Source organism: Lycorma delicatula, chromosome 1, assembly GCF_047948215.1.
Source record: "Lycorma delicatula isolate Av1 chromosome 1, ASM4794821v1, whole genome shotgun sequence".
NCBI classification, from domain to species: domain Eukaryota; kingdom Metazoa; phylum Arthropoda; class Insecta; order Hemiptera; family Fulgoridae; genus Lycorma; species Lycorma delicatula.
This window is the reverse complement of record NC_134455.1, coordinates 271,213,773-271,232,917: the sequence shown is the minus strand read 5'-3', so window position 1 is coordinate 271,232,917 and position 19,145 is coordinate 271,213,773. Positions and strand designations below refer to the sequence as shown.

Below are 19,145 nucleotides of genomic sequence, written 5' to 3'. Positions count from 1 at the left end.
TTATACAATCTTAGTTTGTAGTTCATGTAATCAAAGAAAAGCAAAGATGTAAAACGTTGGAGAATGTAGATTTGCTGAGATCAAAAAGAATAGACCTTATCCACAGTGATCTTGCAGACCAATCAAAGATAATACCATGAAAGGTAAGATGTATTATCAGACAATAATCGATGATTATTCACATTTTATTTAAGTGTAATACACCTGAATTTTTTTGAATTCTTTTGCTACTTGGGTTTTTTACATACTGCATTTTTTATCGTCCATATATTTGTCAATATTATCATCAGTGTTCTAGCAATGGAATCAAGAAAAAGTTCACTAATAAACCTTTTGGTCCAGGTGTAATACACCTGAATAAAATCAACAACAATGAAGCAAAATAAAATATTATGAATTATGTTGAAGAATTAAAAGCAAAAGATTATTACTGTTGAAGGATCAAGTCAGATTGAGGTAGAGAGTATTCATTACATGTTTTTATAAACTTCTGGGTCAATCCATTTGAAGCGTCCCAAAAAAACATAAGCTGGTTGCTTGATGAATTAAAAAAAAATTGAAACTTACCCACTTGTTTCCTACATGTCTCAGGACCTATCTTTCTTAATTTTTTTATTTAAGCAGTTTACCTGTGGCGGGTATTTTTGTAACGGTGCACACACCTATTTTTGTGATTGTAAGAGTTTATGGAAAAAATCATAAAAATACTACTGATCCTGGAAGGATGAAACAAAAAGCAATTTAATTATATTTTCTCAGGATAAAAGATTGGTCCAGTTGTTTATTTACCTATCTCTCTTCTTTCTATGAGAAAACTACCAATAAAGTTGAACATGAAAAACAGTGAAATTTCACCTTTGGTCATTTTTTTCAGGCAGGGATGGCATACATTTTAACTATTTTTTTATATGTAGGTATATGTTAGTAGTTTTATGATAAATAATATTAATGGTGATATACTCCTCACTCCTAAAATTTTATGAATTTTTGAAAACTAATTTAAAAAAAAATTCAAATTACTTCAAGAAGAGTTTATATAAAAAGTAAGAAGCAAGTTTGATATGGAAAATTACAAAACGTTTAGCACACACATGGAACATAATTTTTAAGTAGACGATACAGAACCAGATGACAAAAAATCTGCCATAAAAAGAACTGGTTGGTTCACTGATATGTTTCTTTTTCTTTTTCTGTTTAACCTCCGGAACCACCATAAGGTATATTACTTCAGAGGATGATATGTATTTATGAATGAAGTCTACTGTTGTAGTCTCATTGACCACTTCTGAAATGTGTGGTTAACTGAAACCCAACCATCAAAGAACAATTGTATCCACGATCTAGTATTCAAATCCATATAAAAGTAACTGCCTTTACTGGGCATATATATAAATATCAAACTATATTCAGACCAGGTATGGCACATGGTATAGCAGTTTTAAGTAGATATTAGGATAAGCCAATTAAATAATTTGGCTATGGAAAGCAGCTAAAAGAATTCTGTGCAGTTTCATTCAAGACATCAAAAATTTGTGTTTGACATTCTATCAAGGACAGATACCAGACTTATCACATATTCAGATGCAGACTGCACAGGCGACATCACAAATAGATTGGCTGTGTGTATATCATTGTGATAATCCTACCTCTTGGTATTCATGCACATCAACAATTATACTATATAGCCTGTGCAAAAGCAGCAATGTATGTTGTCTACTTTAAAAGAATTTTGCTGGATTTAAAATTTGAATCTAAAGTTTTTTTAATCTGCATATGAAGTACCATAAATGTGTGAAAGTTATGAGAACAGTAAACACACCAAGCATATGGATATTAAATTTAATTTTAAGGATCTATTTCTAAAGGTTTAATCAAATTAACATATATAGAAACTAATGATAATATAGTGGAGATTTTTACTAAAACTGTACAGTAGTTGGAAATTTTCAGAAAAACTTACTTTTTGTGGTAGCACATTCATCTGCTGCAGTAAGCTGGAATGGATTACTTATCTGCTGTGCAAGTCAAACTCTTCCTGGAATCCTGTTTAGTGTATCATATTCTACAACCATCTAGGTTATACACTATACTGGCCATGGAGCTGGTGTATGTCTTTTGATATCCAGAAAAAAAGCATTACATCATTTTAAGTGGATTGCTGGATCACTGTACAGCTTTGCAAGAACCAGCACTCAGATCATCTTCATTCTACTTAGTATATTAAAGATGAACAATCAGTGTTTACTAACACAGGGAAGTTCACATCAATATATGTAGTGGGTAGAACATAAATATCCTTTTTAATACAAAAATTAAAACTGAAGAGTTTCTTCAATTTGGTTTCGAAAATGTAGAACTACTGTACAGGCTACTGTCACAAGTTCCAGGATATTCTAGTCTATGATTTTTTTGCAGCTAACATGAGCAATAGTATCTAAAATCCCACTGGCACTTTTTTGATTGTAAACAGTTTTATTGTGTATTGCAAGTAGTCTTTAATTTGTGAATATGGTCTTAATGTAACCTGTCGAACAAATTGCTGCTTCATATTATCCTGTGGTCGGATAAAAAATGACATAGCACTTCAAAAACAAATTATAACAATAATTTGTTTTATATGATTTTAAAAATTAACATAAAACCTGACAATTTTTTTACTGAACTACACACACACATAAAGAAAAAAGAAATCATGTTTAATTTAACAGAATTGGATGATGAAAAGCACATTATTTCTGTTGGTGAGATTATCTACAATTGTAGAATATTCAGAATTATAAAATAAAGTGTTAAAAATATTTGTTTTTTCAAATTGGCATATATCTAGTCACTTATAGGCCATAGGTGCAAATACTGAATGTTTTAATATTTCAGGGTAATGAGTCCATAATCCAAAAGCATATGTCATATATCTAAGTTGTTCTGTGAACTTAGAAACACAGTCTTTAATTAAATAGAACTGGTTCTAATTTCCCAAGAAATATTATTTAAAAAATCAAACGCCAATATAAGAATCTCAACACAAATTTTCACTTGCTAGATCCACTTTGATTAGATACCTTGTTCATGAAAATACATATTATTAAATATAACAGAATTTATTTTCAAATCATACATTAATTTTCATTGATAAATATAGCATGATAATGTTGTAATAATTTTAAAAAATTGCCACGTAAACATCATGCAAAAATTTCACAAAATGTAGTAAATACCTGTCATTTATATAATCAAACCTTAACAAGATTTACGATAGGCTTAAATAAAAACAAGCACAGCACATGGATGGGCTAAAAATAAATAACAACATTGTATTTTGGTAAGAGAGGGGCAGGAATGTAAACTCTTGTAGCTAGTGGATAAGCAGAATGAAACACACTGACCAATTACTGAACGTTAATTTTCTTGCATGGAAGCAGATGAAGTGGAGTGTTAATTATTCTAGTTTTAAATAATTTATCTTAAGTAGCTGACCTGCATTTGGGCAACAACAATAATATAATAGCAACCTTATTTACAGGAGATTAATGGCCTATAGCAAAGCATATCAAGCAACAAATTTTGGAAATGTGGTATTCATTTAGTCATGAATACTTTTAAAATCTGCTGTATCAGAAATTAATTTTTTCCAAACAAAAAAAAAAACATTTTTTATTTGTGTAAATTAATGGAATTCCAAAGCAGAATCAGTACATCTGGAGGAGAAATTGCACTGGCTATTATAAACTTAGGAGCTAACACTAGTTAGGACAACACTGTAAAAAATGCATACATACAATTATATTAATATTTCACAAATAAAGAAATGTACTTACTAATAAGGACGGAAAACATTTTTTAATTTTTATATCAACTCTATTTTTTACTGAATCATTCATGTCAAATATTGGAAGCAAAGAATCACATATTCCAGCACACAGCCGGCAAATATTAGAGTCAAATTCTACGATATTGTCTTTCCAAGCAAATGCCATATTTGGTTTTAATAATCAGCTTTCAGCAACAAATGAAAAAAATTCTTTGATCATAAATTTTAACTTATCTCCACACCAAACACACGTACAAAAGACTGTCAAATAGTAACATATGACAGTGTTTACCGATACCTTTCACTGCCTTTGCTATCGTTTTCCCTCCAGTGGTAACTAAAGATTATTATTTTGATTAGACATCTAACGTAATAGTGTTTGTACGTAAATCTAATCATAAGAGGTTATGAGTTCTGTTCGTTAACCTTGTTAAATTATTCTGAACATATAAATAGCATTAAGTATGCATTCGGGAAATCATTCAGTTGATCCGAGAAGACCGGATAAAGAACATAGGTAAGTACAGGTTTATCTTTTGTTTATTAATAAATAAAAAATGGAAATAAGTTAAATTGTCCAGTCAATATCACTAAATTAAATCTAAACGTTGTGGTTTAAGTTATTTATTTACGGATTTACATATACAGATTTGATTGGATAGTAAATAATTTTAATATAAAAATATTACAAATTTTTTCTTGATTATTACTTTAGTAAATCTGTGTGTTGGAATGTAATGCGTTTACGTTATTAGAATTTCATATGAAAAAACCCTGTTCATCATGGAAAAATAATTTACGTGTATCGTGTTTCCCTTGTTAAATTTCCGTGTCGCTTTGTATTTTATATTACTAATTTACATTGTTCTTCAGTGTGGTTAGGAGCATCTCGTACAGTTGGTGGTGGCAATAGCCACCACAGATTGATGGGATAAATTTTAGTTGTTTGAAAACTTTTGTATGTGTCCAAAGTTGAATCCATGAGATTTTAGTGTAGGTACAATTTAGTTTGTGTATTAATTAAGCTCAGCATTCCTACCTGTAGTGACTACTAAAATTTCAGAAACAAGTTACATAGGCAGTTTCTGTGGTCTAAATTGATTTTTTATCAGTTAAATAATGACATAAGTAGGCAGATGAAATTTATTCATAATTTTAGAGCTTTCAGTAGGATTTTATTTAATTGAATGTAGATGTAATTATATGAATAAGTTAAAAATAAGTATGATTTGAGTATTTTTGATGTATCCATTACTAGTTCTCATAATAGTTTGTAAGGATTTTTCAATCTGAGGCAAGAATTTGATTGCAGAGTACATTATATTAATGTATCTAAAAGTATTACTATATGATTTTGAATGTTGACCTTTACTTTCTGGGAAGTGTTATAGAAGTGCTTCTGATTTGGGTAACCCTGAGGTATTTTGGATAATGCTTATAAGGTTTGGTATTTTCATTTAATACTTTAAATATTATACTGCACATACACATTATATTACACATTTCATTTAAATATTTTCTGGTAATTTCAATTTCTATAAAATAAATTGTAAATCAGCTGATTTTAAAAATAAACACTGTGATCTACAGATATTCCCTACTTTGTGTGATCACATTTGCTATTTTTTCAGTGGTCACAGTCTTTTCAAAAATGTTAATAAAAAGTTTAATTTTAAATTTTAGTGTATCCCAAATATTTAGGATATAAAACTTTATACATTATTAGTTACAGGCAATAGCTTAACAACCGTTATAATGAAGCTTTTTATTAGACACTATTGGTTGTCTAACTGCCATCTATGACAATGCTGAATATTTTGTTTTGTTTGAATTCGGGGTTAGTTTATTGAGACCAGCCACTTTTGTACAATTTGTAGGCTTGCCTCATTAGCAGTTTCCACATTTTGAAAACATAGAATATGTATTCCCTCTATGAATCATGAGACCTTGCTGTTGGTGAGGGAGCTTGAGTGCTCAGTGATACAGAGTAGCTAGACTGAAGGTGCAGCCATATAGGAGAGGTATCTGTTGGGAGCCAGACTAAGGAATGATACCTGAAAGAGGGCAGCAGCTCTTTCAGTAGTTATTAAGGGTGTAGGTCAGGATGACTTAAACAGCCATGTCAGCATCACTCAGTCCTCTGCGTACTACGCAGCTGAAAGCAATGGAAAACTACAGCTGATTTTTTTCCAGGAAAATGTAGCTATCTGCTTTTTCATATAGCAATGATGGAGGCACCTTCCTTGGTAAAATATTCTGGAGGTAAACTAGTCCCCCGTTCGGATCTCCAGGTGGGGACTAAGTAATTTTCTACCACAAAATAAAAAAATAACATTCTACGAGTTGGAGTATGGAATGTTAGAAGCCCAAAAAAGGTTGGTAGGTTAGAAAATTTAAAGAGGGAAATGGATAGGATGAATGTAGATGTAGTAGGAATTAGTGAGGTTCGGTGGGAAGAGGAAAACGACTATTGGTCAGGTGATATTAGAATAATTAACTCAGTTTCAAATAATGGGCAGGCAGGAGTAGGTTTTGTAATGAACAAGAAGTTAGGAAAGAGAGTAGAGTATTTCAAAATGCATAGTGATAGAATCATTGCAATAAGGATAAAATCGTAACCTAAACTGATAATGATTGTTAACGTCTACATGCTTACAAGCACCCATGATGATGATGAGGTAGAATGTGTTTACAAAGAAATTGACAAAGCAGTTAAACATGTAAAAGGAGATGAAAATTTAATAATAGTTGGAGATTGGAATGCAAGCATTGGAAAAGGCAAGGAAGGACATATAATGGGTGAGTACGGGTTGGCAAAAGGAATGAAAGAAGGGACCGACTTACAGAGTTTTGCATGAAGTATAATTTAGTAATTGCCAACACCCAGTTTAAAAATCATAATAGAAGAATATATACACGGAAAAAGCAAGGCTATACTGCAAGGTATCAGATAGATTATGTCATGGTTAAGCAAACATGTAGAAATCAACTCGTCGACTGCAAAACTTACCATGAGCAGACATTGATAGCGACCGCAATTTAGTGTTAATGAAATGTAGATTGAGAATTAAAAACTTGAAGAAAAGGTGTCAGATGAATCAGTGAAATTTAGAAAGCTTGATGAAGAGGAGGTAAAGAAGATTTTTGAGGAGGACATCTCTTGCGATGTCCTCCTCAAAAATCTTCTTATCTTTTTTACTCAGACCTCTTGCGATCTGAGTAAAAAAAATAAGGTAGAAAATGTAGAAGAATGGGAAAATGTTAAAAGGAAATTCTTAAATCAGCAGAAGCGAACTTAGGCGGAACAAAGAGAACTGGTAGAAAACCTTGGATTTCAGCTGATAGATGAACATAGAAAATGTAAGAATGGTAGTGATGAAGAAAGTAAAAGGAACTATAGACAATTAAGAAATATTATAAACAGGAATTGCAAACTAGCAAAAGAAGAATGGATTAAAGAAAAGTGTTCAGAAGTGGAAAGAGAAATGAACACTGGTAAAATAGATGGAGCATACAGGAAAGTTAAGGAAAATTTTGGGGTACATAGATTAAATATATTTATGAAAAAGGGGAAGTTCTGTCTGACTTCAAAAAGAGTTATAATCATGATACCAAAGAAAGCAGGAGCAGATAAATGTGAAGAATACAGCACAATTAGCTTAACTAGCAATGCATAAAAAATCTTGACTAGAATTCTGTACAGAAGAATTGAGAAGAGAGTGGAAGAAGTGTTAGGAGAAGACCAATTTGGTTTCAGAGTATAAGGTACAAGAGTAAAAGTATAGTGACAAGTATTAGCACTCAGATTAATAGTAAAAGGAAGATTAAAGAAAAACAAACAAACATACTTGGCATTTATAGACCTAGAAATAACGTAGACTGGAATAAAATGTTCAGCATTTTAAAACAAAATTAGGGTTCAAATACAGAAATAGAAGAACGATTGCTAACATTTAAAGGAACCAAACAGCAACAGTAATAATTGAAGAACATAAGAAAGAAACCGTAGTAAGAAATGGGTCCGACAAGGATGTTCCCTAACTCCGTTACTTTTTAATCTTTACATAGTACTAGCAGTTAATGATGTTAAAGAACAATTTAGAACCAGAGTAACAGTACAAGGTGAAAAGATAAAGATGCTACAATTTGCTGATGATATAGTAATTCTAGCCGAGATTAAAAAGGATTTAGAAGGAACAGCGAACGGCATAAATGAAGTCCTACACAAGAACTACCGCATGAAAATAAACAAGAACAAAACGAAAGTAATGAAATGTAGTAGAAATAATGAAGATGGACCACTGAATGTGAAAATAGGAAGAGAAAAGATTACGGAGGTAAAAGAATTTTGTTATTTGGGAAGTTGAATTACTAAAGATAGACGAAGCAGGAGCGATAAAAAAATGCCGAATAGCACAGGTGAAACGAGCTTTAGTCAAAAATATAATTTGTTTACATAAAAATGAATTTAAATGTCAGAAAAGATTTTTGAAAGTATATGTTTGGAGCATAGCTTTATATCGAAGTGAAACTTGGACGATCTGAATACCTGAGAAGAAAAGATTAGAAGCTTTTGAAATGTGATGCTATAGGAGAATGTTAAAAATCAGGTGGGTGGATAAAGTGACAAATGAAGAGGTGTTGTGGCAAATCGATGAAGAAAGAAGCATTTGGAAAAATATAGTTAAAAGAAGAGACAGTCTTATGGGCCACATGTTAAGGCTTCCTGGAATAGTTGCTTTAATATTAGAGGGTCAGGTAGAAGGAAAAAATTGTGCAGGCAGGCAATGTTTGGAATATGTAAAACAAATTGTTAGGGATGTAGGATGTAGGGGGTATACCGAAATGAAACGACTAGCACTAGATAGGGAATCTTGGAGAGCTGCATCAAACTAGTCAAATGACTGAAGACAAAAAAAAAAATATGTTGTATGGAAATGATGTAAGTTTTCTGTTTACATCACATTTTATAGCTCATCAATAAAAATAATAAACAGTATTCGCAAAGTGTGTTCTCCGGTATCCCATATTCATAGTTTTTACTTCACTTATATTATCTCCTATTCTTATAAATTTTGTTTGGTTACTTAACAAATTTCTGTCTAGGCTAATGCTTCTCCCATAATTCCATAACCTTAACTTATCAAGAGAAGGAAATGTGAAATAATATGTGACACAATTATTGACTTTGTAACTTTGTCCAAAGCACCATATAACTTTTGCGCCTTCTATACTTTTTCCAGTCTATACAACTATGTTGCCAAAATTATTAATTCAGTGACTTTTTTTTTTCATTTTATAGAACCTATCAACCTTTTTAATATGAATGCATGTAGTTGCTAATTCTTTCTACAAATCTTTCCTCAGCCAAATTTGATTTCTCAGACTCAGTACCTTCCCTATACTCTTTTTTTTCTCTTTTGTCTGTGGAGGTGGAGGAGTATCATTTACATACTAAGTATCGGGCTTGCTAACAGGTTCTACCAGATGTTATTTTGTGCATATGTGCGCTGTGTCCCATCGACTAAATCTCCACCCCTGGATTCCTCCCTCCTGGAACTGCATACTCTAAATTCCCCATACTCTAAATTCAATTAATTAGAGATCTCATTGAACTTCCTCTTATCATTACTTATACTGCTTTTGTCATTGTTATCCTTTTTACAAAGTTTAAGCACACCTGTAATAGGAAACGCTCGTTACCTCACTGATTTATTTCCAACACTGCAGGAAGTAAACTTTCCATGTTCTCTGGGGATCTGATGAAAATATGATCCGCACAATTTTTTTTCTAGCAAAGGAATACGTTTGTATATTTATTAACAATAGACTCATATTGATACTTGTGTAGAAGAGCAAGATAATTATTTACATCTTTATGATTTCTTTTATCTAAAACATTAATGCTTTATACTCAAATGGTTCTTTCTGAAGTATGAATATCAGTATAATTTTTTAGTTCCTGAACAAATAACTAAGTTTCTGCACGTTTAACTTGATGCCTAAAAATAGAAAAAAAGAAACACTGAATTGCCTATTCTGAAAGTTAATCAAAAGTTGCAGACAATTACTGCTATTAAATTTAGGTCTGTAACACATCTTATCTATACAAATTCCTAAGAAAACAAATAATTCCCAAATTTTGGAATTATATGTTGTAATGTCTGCTTATCACACATTTCTGCAGATTTATGCTGTTTTGCTATGTTTCAGTTAGGATTTACTATATCAACTGTGTTTCTAATGTGTTTACATGACTATAAAGTCACCCAAATCTTGTGACATGCTGTGAATATTAACTAGGAAAAATTTCAGACCCTCATTTTGTTTAATTTTTATTGTATTTGTCTAACTCCTTTTACAGTCTCTTATGTAATCTGAGAGATTTTCATTTACGTATTCATGTACACATATTCAAGACAGAGCAATTGATTGTTCTGTCTTGAATGCTAGGATTTCTGCATCTTCTTTGTTATGGGCCGATTATGGTTTAAATTGTTCATTGGTAGGGTTGGGGGGTTCTTATTTTTGGAGTTGTTTTAAAGCTTTTGTGGTAGTCTTTTGACTGCGTTTTGTTGAATTCTTCTATTGATTTCACTTTGTGTTTACGGTGTCTTTTTATTTTCGTTAGGGTGTGGGTGGTTTTTTTTTTATTTGCTTTGCTAGATTTTAGAAGGATGTTTCTGATTTTTGGGATTAATGTAATAGTCACGCTTGATGTCTCTTCTCCACTGTTTTGTTGCACTATGCTGTTCCTTTATTAATGCTTTTTACAGGGTTTTATTGGGGCCAGTTCTTCTGCAGTTTGTTTAAGGTTGTTGACCAGGTCTTCTAGTTTATCCATGATTGTTATTTTTTTGGTAATTTTCATTCTTTATTATGGTAGGGTCTATTTTTCTTTTGGTTGTAGGGACTTGGTTTTATTGCTTCCTTTGCATAGTGAATTTAATTTTAATTTTGACTACATAGTGATCGAGCCTGTGTCTACTCCCCGGAAGACTTTATGTTGTAGATCTCCACATGTAAACACGTGATGGTGTTTGTCCATGAAGACATGATCTAGTTGCCATTCTCCTTTAGTGTAGTCGGGGTATTTCCAGCTTTTGGGTTTTTGTGGTTTCCTCTTAAAATATGTGGATTTTGAGATTAGGTTGTGATTTCTGGAGAGATCGATGAGTCAGTATGTTTCCATTTGTTCTCTTTTGGGCAGGCCATTTTCTGATATCACGATATCTACTTTCTCTGCTTAGTCGAGCATTGAAGTCTCCGATTAGTTGTTTAACATGATTTTTGGAGATGTTATTTATGGTCTAGTCAAGTAGGTCCCAGAAATTTTTTGTTTTTATGGTCTTTTGAAGATTTGTTTTTGTTGTTAGTGGGAGCGTGGGTATTTATTATTGTATAGATTTTATCATGTGCTTTTAGGGTGAGTGTTGACATTCTTGGGGGTTGTAAGTGAGTTCACATTGTGTGTGGAAAAGTAGGTGATGTGCTTCAGTTTGATTTTGGACTTTGTATTGTTCTTGTTTGTGTGTGTGGTGTTTGGCATTCCAATGCTTCCAAGCACCTGTCATCTTATAAGTGACAGTCCATCGTATCAAAGTGCTGTCTTCTCTGAACTGTGGTGTTGCTTGGTTCAGCTTATTCCTTAAAAAACCTTTCATGGTTGATTGTCAAGGGTCACCTGTGCTGGGATTTGATCCAAAGTTACAAGACTAGATGTCATCTGGTAAAGTGATAGTGGGGTATGTCTTGATGATAGATGAAATTGTGAAGTTTGTTTAGGTTCAGTTCACTGGACAAATTTCTCCTATTTGTGTTTGATGTATGCAGGCGCACCTCATGAAGGCTTGATCTGACTTTTGTTAAAGTTGTTATTTTAGAGAAAAGTTAAAAAATCCGTATCTTCATATAAATAAATAAAATGAAACCCTGTAACCGTTCTATTGATATAAAAGAAAATAAGTCAAAGAAAACTGAAAAAAAAATGCCATAAATGGAGAAAAAATATGGTTTTGTACACAGTAGATGCGCAGGCAATGTGTTCATACCCTTAGTTAATAGTAGGCTACAAATTAAAATTTCGATACTTACGTATTAACGCCACCGCAGCTACAGCTTTATTTAAAAACAAAGTAGTCAATTGGATTTCGGTGGAAAATGAACAGTCTCTTTATTAATTTTAATAAATGGTTATTTATATTTATTTATTTTATAAATATAATTTAAACAAACTTAACCTACGCTCGCTAACCTTGTCTAATTAACACCGTAATTTTTTGAGTATTTATTTAATAAATTCAGTAATTATTGCAATTATTTATTATTTAAATAATCAAAACACTCCTGTTAATTAGTCAAGGTTAGCGAGCAAAGCGAGCGTAGGCTAAATTTGGTTAAATTATATTTATAAAATAAATAAATATAAATAACCATTTATTAAAATTAATAAAGAGATTGTTCATTTTCCACCGAAATCCAATTGACTACTTTGTTTTTAAATAAAGCTGTAGCTGCGGTGGCGTTAATACGTAAGTTCCAACATTTCATATTTTAATTTTTTTTTTTTTTTCTGTTAGAAGCTTATGGCCTGAATAATTTCACAAAAATTAAAAAATGGGTAAAATATGTGCTAAATATTTAATATTCGATTCAAAAATATTAACAAACATCTATTTAATTGTTAAAAATAAATTAAAAAAAGTAGTGAAATTAGTACTAAATAATACCTTATTTTTTCTTAATTTACGATCATATTGAAAATTACTCCTATTAACATACACAAATAAAAATGTTAACCAAATAGCAACTATACAAATTGTTTGTTTATGTTAAAAGCTATTAATAAAATGGTTTTGATGACACTAGCTCTAATCCTGGAACTTGAGTGTGCAATGTTCATATCATTCACTATTGTTAGAGGAGTTAATTAGAAAATGTTTCATGATGTCTCTTTGTTTACATCAGGATGGAACTAAGAATAATTTCACTAGTGAATAATATTAATAATAAGAATTTCAGTAGCGGTGTAGAAATAAGAAACAGTAGTTTAATAATTACTATACTGTTTTAAGTACACAACGTATAGCTGCTATATGTTATATCAGCCAGAAAGGTCGAATTATGCATGTTATATTTTAAACATGGGACATGAATATAATGTAAGTGATAAAATTATGAAGATAAGAAAAGCTTGTAATAAAGGCTGTAATATAATTGCGTGGAAAAGTTTACAAATATATAAAAATAAAAAATCGCTGGTTTAAAACTCATAAATGAACAAGTATATTTTGAATTTGATAACATGTTTTCTGCACTGGCAATAAAAGATAAGATTAATACAATTTTATTCAGTTCAGGCCTAAACTTAGATTGAATAAAATGACAATTTGCTTGCGTGCTTCTTGTAAATACATAATTTAATGTTGTGGTGTGATGTTATGGGTTTTTTGTATGTAAGGCAGATGAAACGTAATGTGGATAATTTTCATTCCCTGATAAAGCTGATACGTTGATGCGATGAAATGTGTAGGAAATTCCTTTGACAAATGTATGTTAAGACGACAATAAAAATTAAATAAAAAAAAAATTATTGTTTTTAGTAAAAAAAAAGAAATGTTGATTTATTTGGTGTACATACAAAAAAAATTGATTATATATATATATATCACTGATTACAATATTCTTGAGTAAAAGTTTGAGAAGGGTGGTGCTAGATGCTTGAAACAAGTGGTTCAATTGAACTTAGTTTTAAGTGTAAATTTGGTTCAAGTTTCAATTTATTAAAAAATTTATTTTTAACTGTCACCATTGCAGAAAATCCAGGTTCAGAAAGATATGTGGGTAAAAACATGGAATTAAAAAAAAATAGTGTTTTTCTGGATAGTGATGGATATTCATTTTCATGCTTACAAATAATAGAGTTTTTCTGGATAGTGACGGATATTCATTTTTATTCTTAAGCCAAAATTCATATAATTCTAATTTCGTATATTCCATTTTCAAACCTCCATTGCAAGGTAACTCTACCAAAGATTCTGTTTTGTTGTTAGGGTTTCAGGAATGATATCCAATAAAGTGTTTCTTATTCATAGGAATTCAGAATAGTCTTTTTTTTTAATTCTTCAAAAATTTCAGCGAGTATTAGGCAATTTTATTTTATATTACTGATAAGATTATCTTTCATTTCGGTTTTGTTACAGTAACAAAATTTTCAAAAAATTAGGAAATACTACCGGTTTTTGTTTGAAACACTGTTCTTTATCATTTGACTTTTTTTTATAAATGCCTTTATTTTGTTGTCTATTGAAAATCGATTTGTTGTTTCACCTTGCAAACTTAAATTAAAGTTATTGAAAATATCTGAAAATTATGATCCATCGTTCTACTATTAGTTGATCACGCAATTCAAAATCGGTATCCATTAGGAAGACTTCCACCATTGAATACAGCTCAAATAACTTATGTAACATTTTTTATTTACAAAACCATTCTCTGTCTGTAACATTCTTCTCTGTCTGTATTAGTAACTGAATGCAGTCATTGCCCATTTCGGAACACAGTTTCAAAAATAAATGAGAGTTATAAAGCCTGATATTTACAAAATTGATCATCTTGATGGCTTCCTGGAATACATATTTAAATTGTCTAGGCATCCGTTTTACTGTTAAAGCTTCTCTGTGGATGCTGCAGTGAGTGAGGGTTATTTCAGTTACCGGTTTTAGTTGGTGACTACACCTCCATATTTTCCTGTCATAGTTTGAACACTATCAGTAGCCAGCACAATGTTTCTAGTCCAGTCCATTTTTTCCAAAGAAGTGATCCATCTTTTTGAATATTTCATTGATAGTAGTTTGTGTTGATAGCTTTTCACAGAATAAATAATGCTCTTTAAAATATATACAGTACATAAACTGTAGTTTGAGCATAGTTTCTTACATCTGTGCCCTCATCGAATTGTAGGAGAAAAAAAATCACGATTTTTGACTTTGACCAGTCAAGTTCTCTTTAATGTTTAATGCCATGTTTCTAATTTTGTGGTGCTTTGTATCATTTGACAGTGATATCAAATATATATAATGATATGATATTATATATCATAGCTGTTAAGCTGATGATTCATCCAACATATCCTGAGCCTGTAGGGAAGACACCCACCATGCGATAGTTGTGGTGGCAAAAGAGTGAGTTCTACACGCAGTTATAACAAAACAAACCTACAACAAAAACTTAAAACTTGCCAATTACAAAACAAACAAAAGAAGAATGTGGGAAGGTTCAGGCAGCACCTGAAATGCTCTCGGCAATCCTTTATTTTGCAAAATAGTGTATAAAATTCTCAACTGTTATCAATTTGGCCTGGTTTTGCCAATTGATACAGATATCCAGTGCTGACCTGATAATATCAAGCCAATAGATAGTCTTCGTGTGTATCAATTCATACTTTGAACATACATACAGAATATGATGTACATCATCCAATTGTTTGCATTACGAACACATTCCTGAGTCCACCAGACCGAACCTCTGTAGCCTGACTCGGAAAGCACCATACTGCGTCACTTATTCGGACGTACCCAAGAGGTGCCCTGCAAACTAACATCTGGAAACAGACCATGCGTATAACACCTGCCCTCTGCCGCATCCCATTTGGCCTGCCACAAAGCATTACCACGTTGTTTAATTTCCTGAACTTTGTCAGAAGTTGTACTCTCCTAACGTCTTAGTTACATTACCCTGTTGCCGCTCTGATGTAATCAAAGTCTGTCAGTTTCACGCTCGCAATCACTAAGATCGCCTCCCAGGAAATCGTATGGTAACCACCCACTACCATTAAAAGTATAAGGTGTTGAGCCCTCAACAATATGTCCTTATAGCTTTTAAACTTAGCCTCTCTGCCTATACAGGTACCGCATATAGCATAATTGCCTCACAGACACCCTTATACAGGATATTCATGGTCTTAAAGGCCCCAATCAGGATTGACCACCTGCTGAATACCAAAGAAGGCACAAGAGGTCTTCTCAGCAACGTAGTAAAGATGCTTTTTGAATTGCATTTTCTCATCGAGAAATACTCTGAGGTACTTTTGAGCCTGAATGTATTTTATGTGCTGGCCTACCATCGAAATATGAACCTGCTGCCTCACTGCCAAATGGCTTTTGAGGAGGATCATAGTGATCTTCTTTGGGCTGAAAGTCATCTTATGTTGATGACCCCACAGCTCAAGTCTCCTGCAAGCCTGAGTGGCTAGGAACTCAGCCTCCCTTCACAAGCATCCTTCAACCAGCAGGAGCCCATCATCAGCATAAGCCACAATGCGACACCTGCTAGGCAACCTCAGCTGCAGAAGAGAATTGAACTCCACCACCCATAACAAAGGACACCCGACACACTGCCCTGGGGACACCCCTTGGAAAGCATCTTGCCTACCTCATGCCTGGCTTCATGAAGCAAAACATCCCGATCACTGAAGTAACTTTGCATTGTATGTAATTCATTTGCAGTGCATTCTCTTTTCTGCAGTTTTTAAATGGCCGAGGGCCACCATATCCTTCGCAGGAGGTACCAAACTATTCACCAATCGGTGAATAGTTTGCTACTGGATGGAGCAAAAACAATTATACAATATAAAAGTCGTGCCACACCAACATCTGTGAAGGTGGGGGAGAAACACATATAGCTGACTAAAACAGTTAAAACCCTTCATTCATTATGCAGTATTGGTCGAAAGAGCATCGCCTTTGTGTAGTGGAAGCGTTCTTGCAATTGTAAACCAACAAATTTTTCGACGACATTTAGAAATTGGAAGGAATGGAAAGGTTCCCACATGCGTAACAATATTGAAGACATTTCAACTGTAATGCGTCCATTGTCAACAAGAAGCCGTCTGGTTGCCCTTGAACTGTGCGAACCCTGGAAAATGTACAAAGAGTGGCAGAAATGTTTCAGTGTTCTGCTGGTCGCCACTCAGTCACCTTGCACTAAACCCAAAGAACCGTTGGGCGCATCTTACATGAGGATTTAATGTTCCATCCCTATAAATTGCAAGTAGTGCAGCAGCTCTACGAATACATTTTGATTAATATTTTCCGCAGAGAACCCACAGATGTTGTACGAAAAGCCACGTGAAAAAGTACTGTATGTTGTAGTTTTAGTGTATTTGGAGTGATTGGGCCGTATTTTTTGAGAATTCTAATGGTCCATCTGTTACAGTTAAATCAGATCAATATGTGGTGCTGTTGCAAACATGTTTCCATAATGAACTTTCTCGGGTCGTGTCGACACATACCTAATGTGGTTCCAACAGGATGGCGCTACTGCCCATACAGCATGAAATTCCATGGCAGTTGTATGAGAAATTTTCCCCAAAATGTTATCTCTTGTTTTGGAAACGTTGTATGGCCTCCCCGTTCGCTTGATTTATCAGCAGTGATTTTATGCTGTGGGACAATTTGAAACAGAAGTTTTATGCCAAATGATCTCACACAATACAGGAACTAGAAGATTTCATCTGAGCAGAAATTCATGCAATTCCAGTGGATTGGTTGAGGAAAGTCATGGACTTTTCTGTATATTCAAGAAATATCCGATGAATGAAAAAACATTTAAAACAAATTGTATTTCTCATTCTAAACTCTACAACTTTTTCCTTTAGCTCATTCTTGAGAAATTAATAGTTATTGCAAAAAATGGGAAAAAAAATTATTCGATTTTTACCTTTAATTACCAAAAATCCATTTTTTCAAAAAGTTCCCACTGGAAATGTCTGCAGTTTGCATGGAGTCCTATGTGGTTCACTGATACCAAATCCTGGAGAGCAGACACGTAAGTGGGAACCACAGGCCCCCTGGGCAGGGGTAAAGTTGTAAAATTTTTTTTCTGTATATCGAGAAATATGTCGAGTAAAAAAAAATTATAAAAAATTTTGTTTGTCCTTTCAAGCTCTGCAATTTTTTACTTTAACACTTTTTTGTTTTATCCGATGTATATGGAAAAAACTGTTTTTGCCAACTTACCTCTGTATGGGACACTTGGCCCCCCACCTACACATCTGCCTTTCAGGATTTGGTGTCATGGAACCACATATGACTTTCACAAAAATGAGCAAACATTTACAGTGAAAAGCTTTTGAAAAAATGGCAAAAAGTACAATTGTTTATGCACTTTTCTCATTTTTTGCAAAAACTATTGATTTTACAAAAGTGTTAAAGGAAAAGATTGTAGACCTTGTAAAGACAACAGAATTTGTTCTTAACTTTTTTCATTTGACACATATTTCTTAAGATATATGAAAAAAAACTGTTTTTTGTATCCTTACCCTTGTCCAGGGGCTCTTCTAAACCAGTTGAATTCACTCTTTTCAGTTAAAGTTGTCAAGCGCACTTGTTCAGCGTAGGACACTCCCCCCCCCCACATTGCCAAAGAAAATTTAATTTTACCATATTGCTGAAATGCATTAATTTCCAATTTAATTTTATTCTTTCATATTTTAAGTTTTATTATCATTCTGTAGAAATTTGAAATTTTTATTTGTTTTTATTTAGTTTTCTTGTGCCAGTATACTTATTTTAATATTATTAATTACTATACTACAATTATTTTATTTTTATATTATTACATGCCAAACAGCAGCAAGTGTGTTGTACATTATATAATACAGTCTAGTTTAGTATTCAATGCCTATAATATACAGGTGTCCCATATAAAACGCAACCCAACCTTATATTGGTAGGTATTGAAATAATAAAAAGGCGTGTAAATGTAAATTAAATTTGTATTATTACCATCCATTACCTTACATTTAGAGTAAATGTTGGAAGTGGCCGCCATCTTCTTGAATACAAGCTTCAATTCTTTTTACAGCGTTTCTTGCAACTTTTTTCAAAGTTTGTGGCCTGTTCAATATTCACTTTCAATTGTTCAAGTGTTCGTGGTTTGTTGCTGTAGGCTTTTTCTTTGAGGTATCCGATAGAAAAAAATCCGCCGCAGTCAAATCTGGAGATCTTGGTGGCCACAAGCCTCGACCGATAACACGATTACCAAAGAATTTCTCAACGAAATCAGAAGCTGAACCTGCGTAGTGGGATGTTGTAGCCAGCAGTGTCTGTCTTCCTCTTCCAAGAGTGCAATGAACTGAAATATAATATCCTGATATCGTTCTGAATTAATGGCGTACTCGAAAAAATAGGACCGATTATTTTCTTCCGCGATATCGCGCACCACACGCCCAACTAATGCGGGTGTAATTGTTTTTCGTGATAAACGTGGGGGTTTTCAGCACTCCAAATTCTACTGAACAGTTGATTTAGACAAATTAATTTCCGCTGACAAACGT

The 19,145-nt window shown here is 32.8% G+C and overlaps 2 protein-coding genes across 3 annotated transcripts in view; one reads left to right on the top strand and one right to left on the bottom strand.

The window, feature by feature from the left end:
- Positions 1-3,974, bottom strand: part of LOC142331596 (uncharacterized) — a 32,208-nt gene extending 28,234 nt beyond the window's left edge. For both annotated transcript variants that reach the window (XM_075377610.1, XM_075377616.1), the window contains exon 1: positions 3,816-3,974. In XM_075377610.1, coding sequence (XP_075233725.1) covers positions 3,816-3,974 — 159 coding nt within the window. The remainder of the gene's footprint in view (positions 1-3,815) is intronic.
- A 146-nt stretch (positions 3,975-4,120) lies between these two features.
- LOC142331607 (protein Asterix) overlaps positions 4,121-19,145 on the top strand; it is a 34,440-nt gene continuing 19,415 nt past the window's right edge. Inside the window, exon 1 of the mRNA XM_075377630.1 lies at positions 4,121-4,325. Within this exon, the coding sequence (XP_075233745.1) occupies positions 4,273-4,325 (53 nt within the window). The 5' untranslated portion in view covers positions 4,121-4,272. The remainder of the gene's footprint in view (positions 4,326-19,145) is intronic.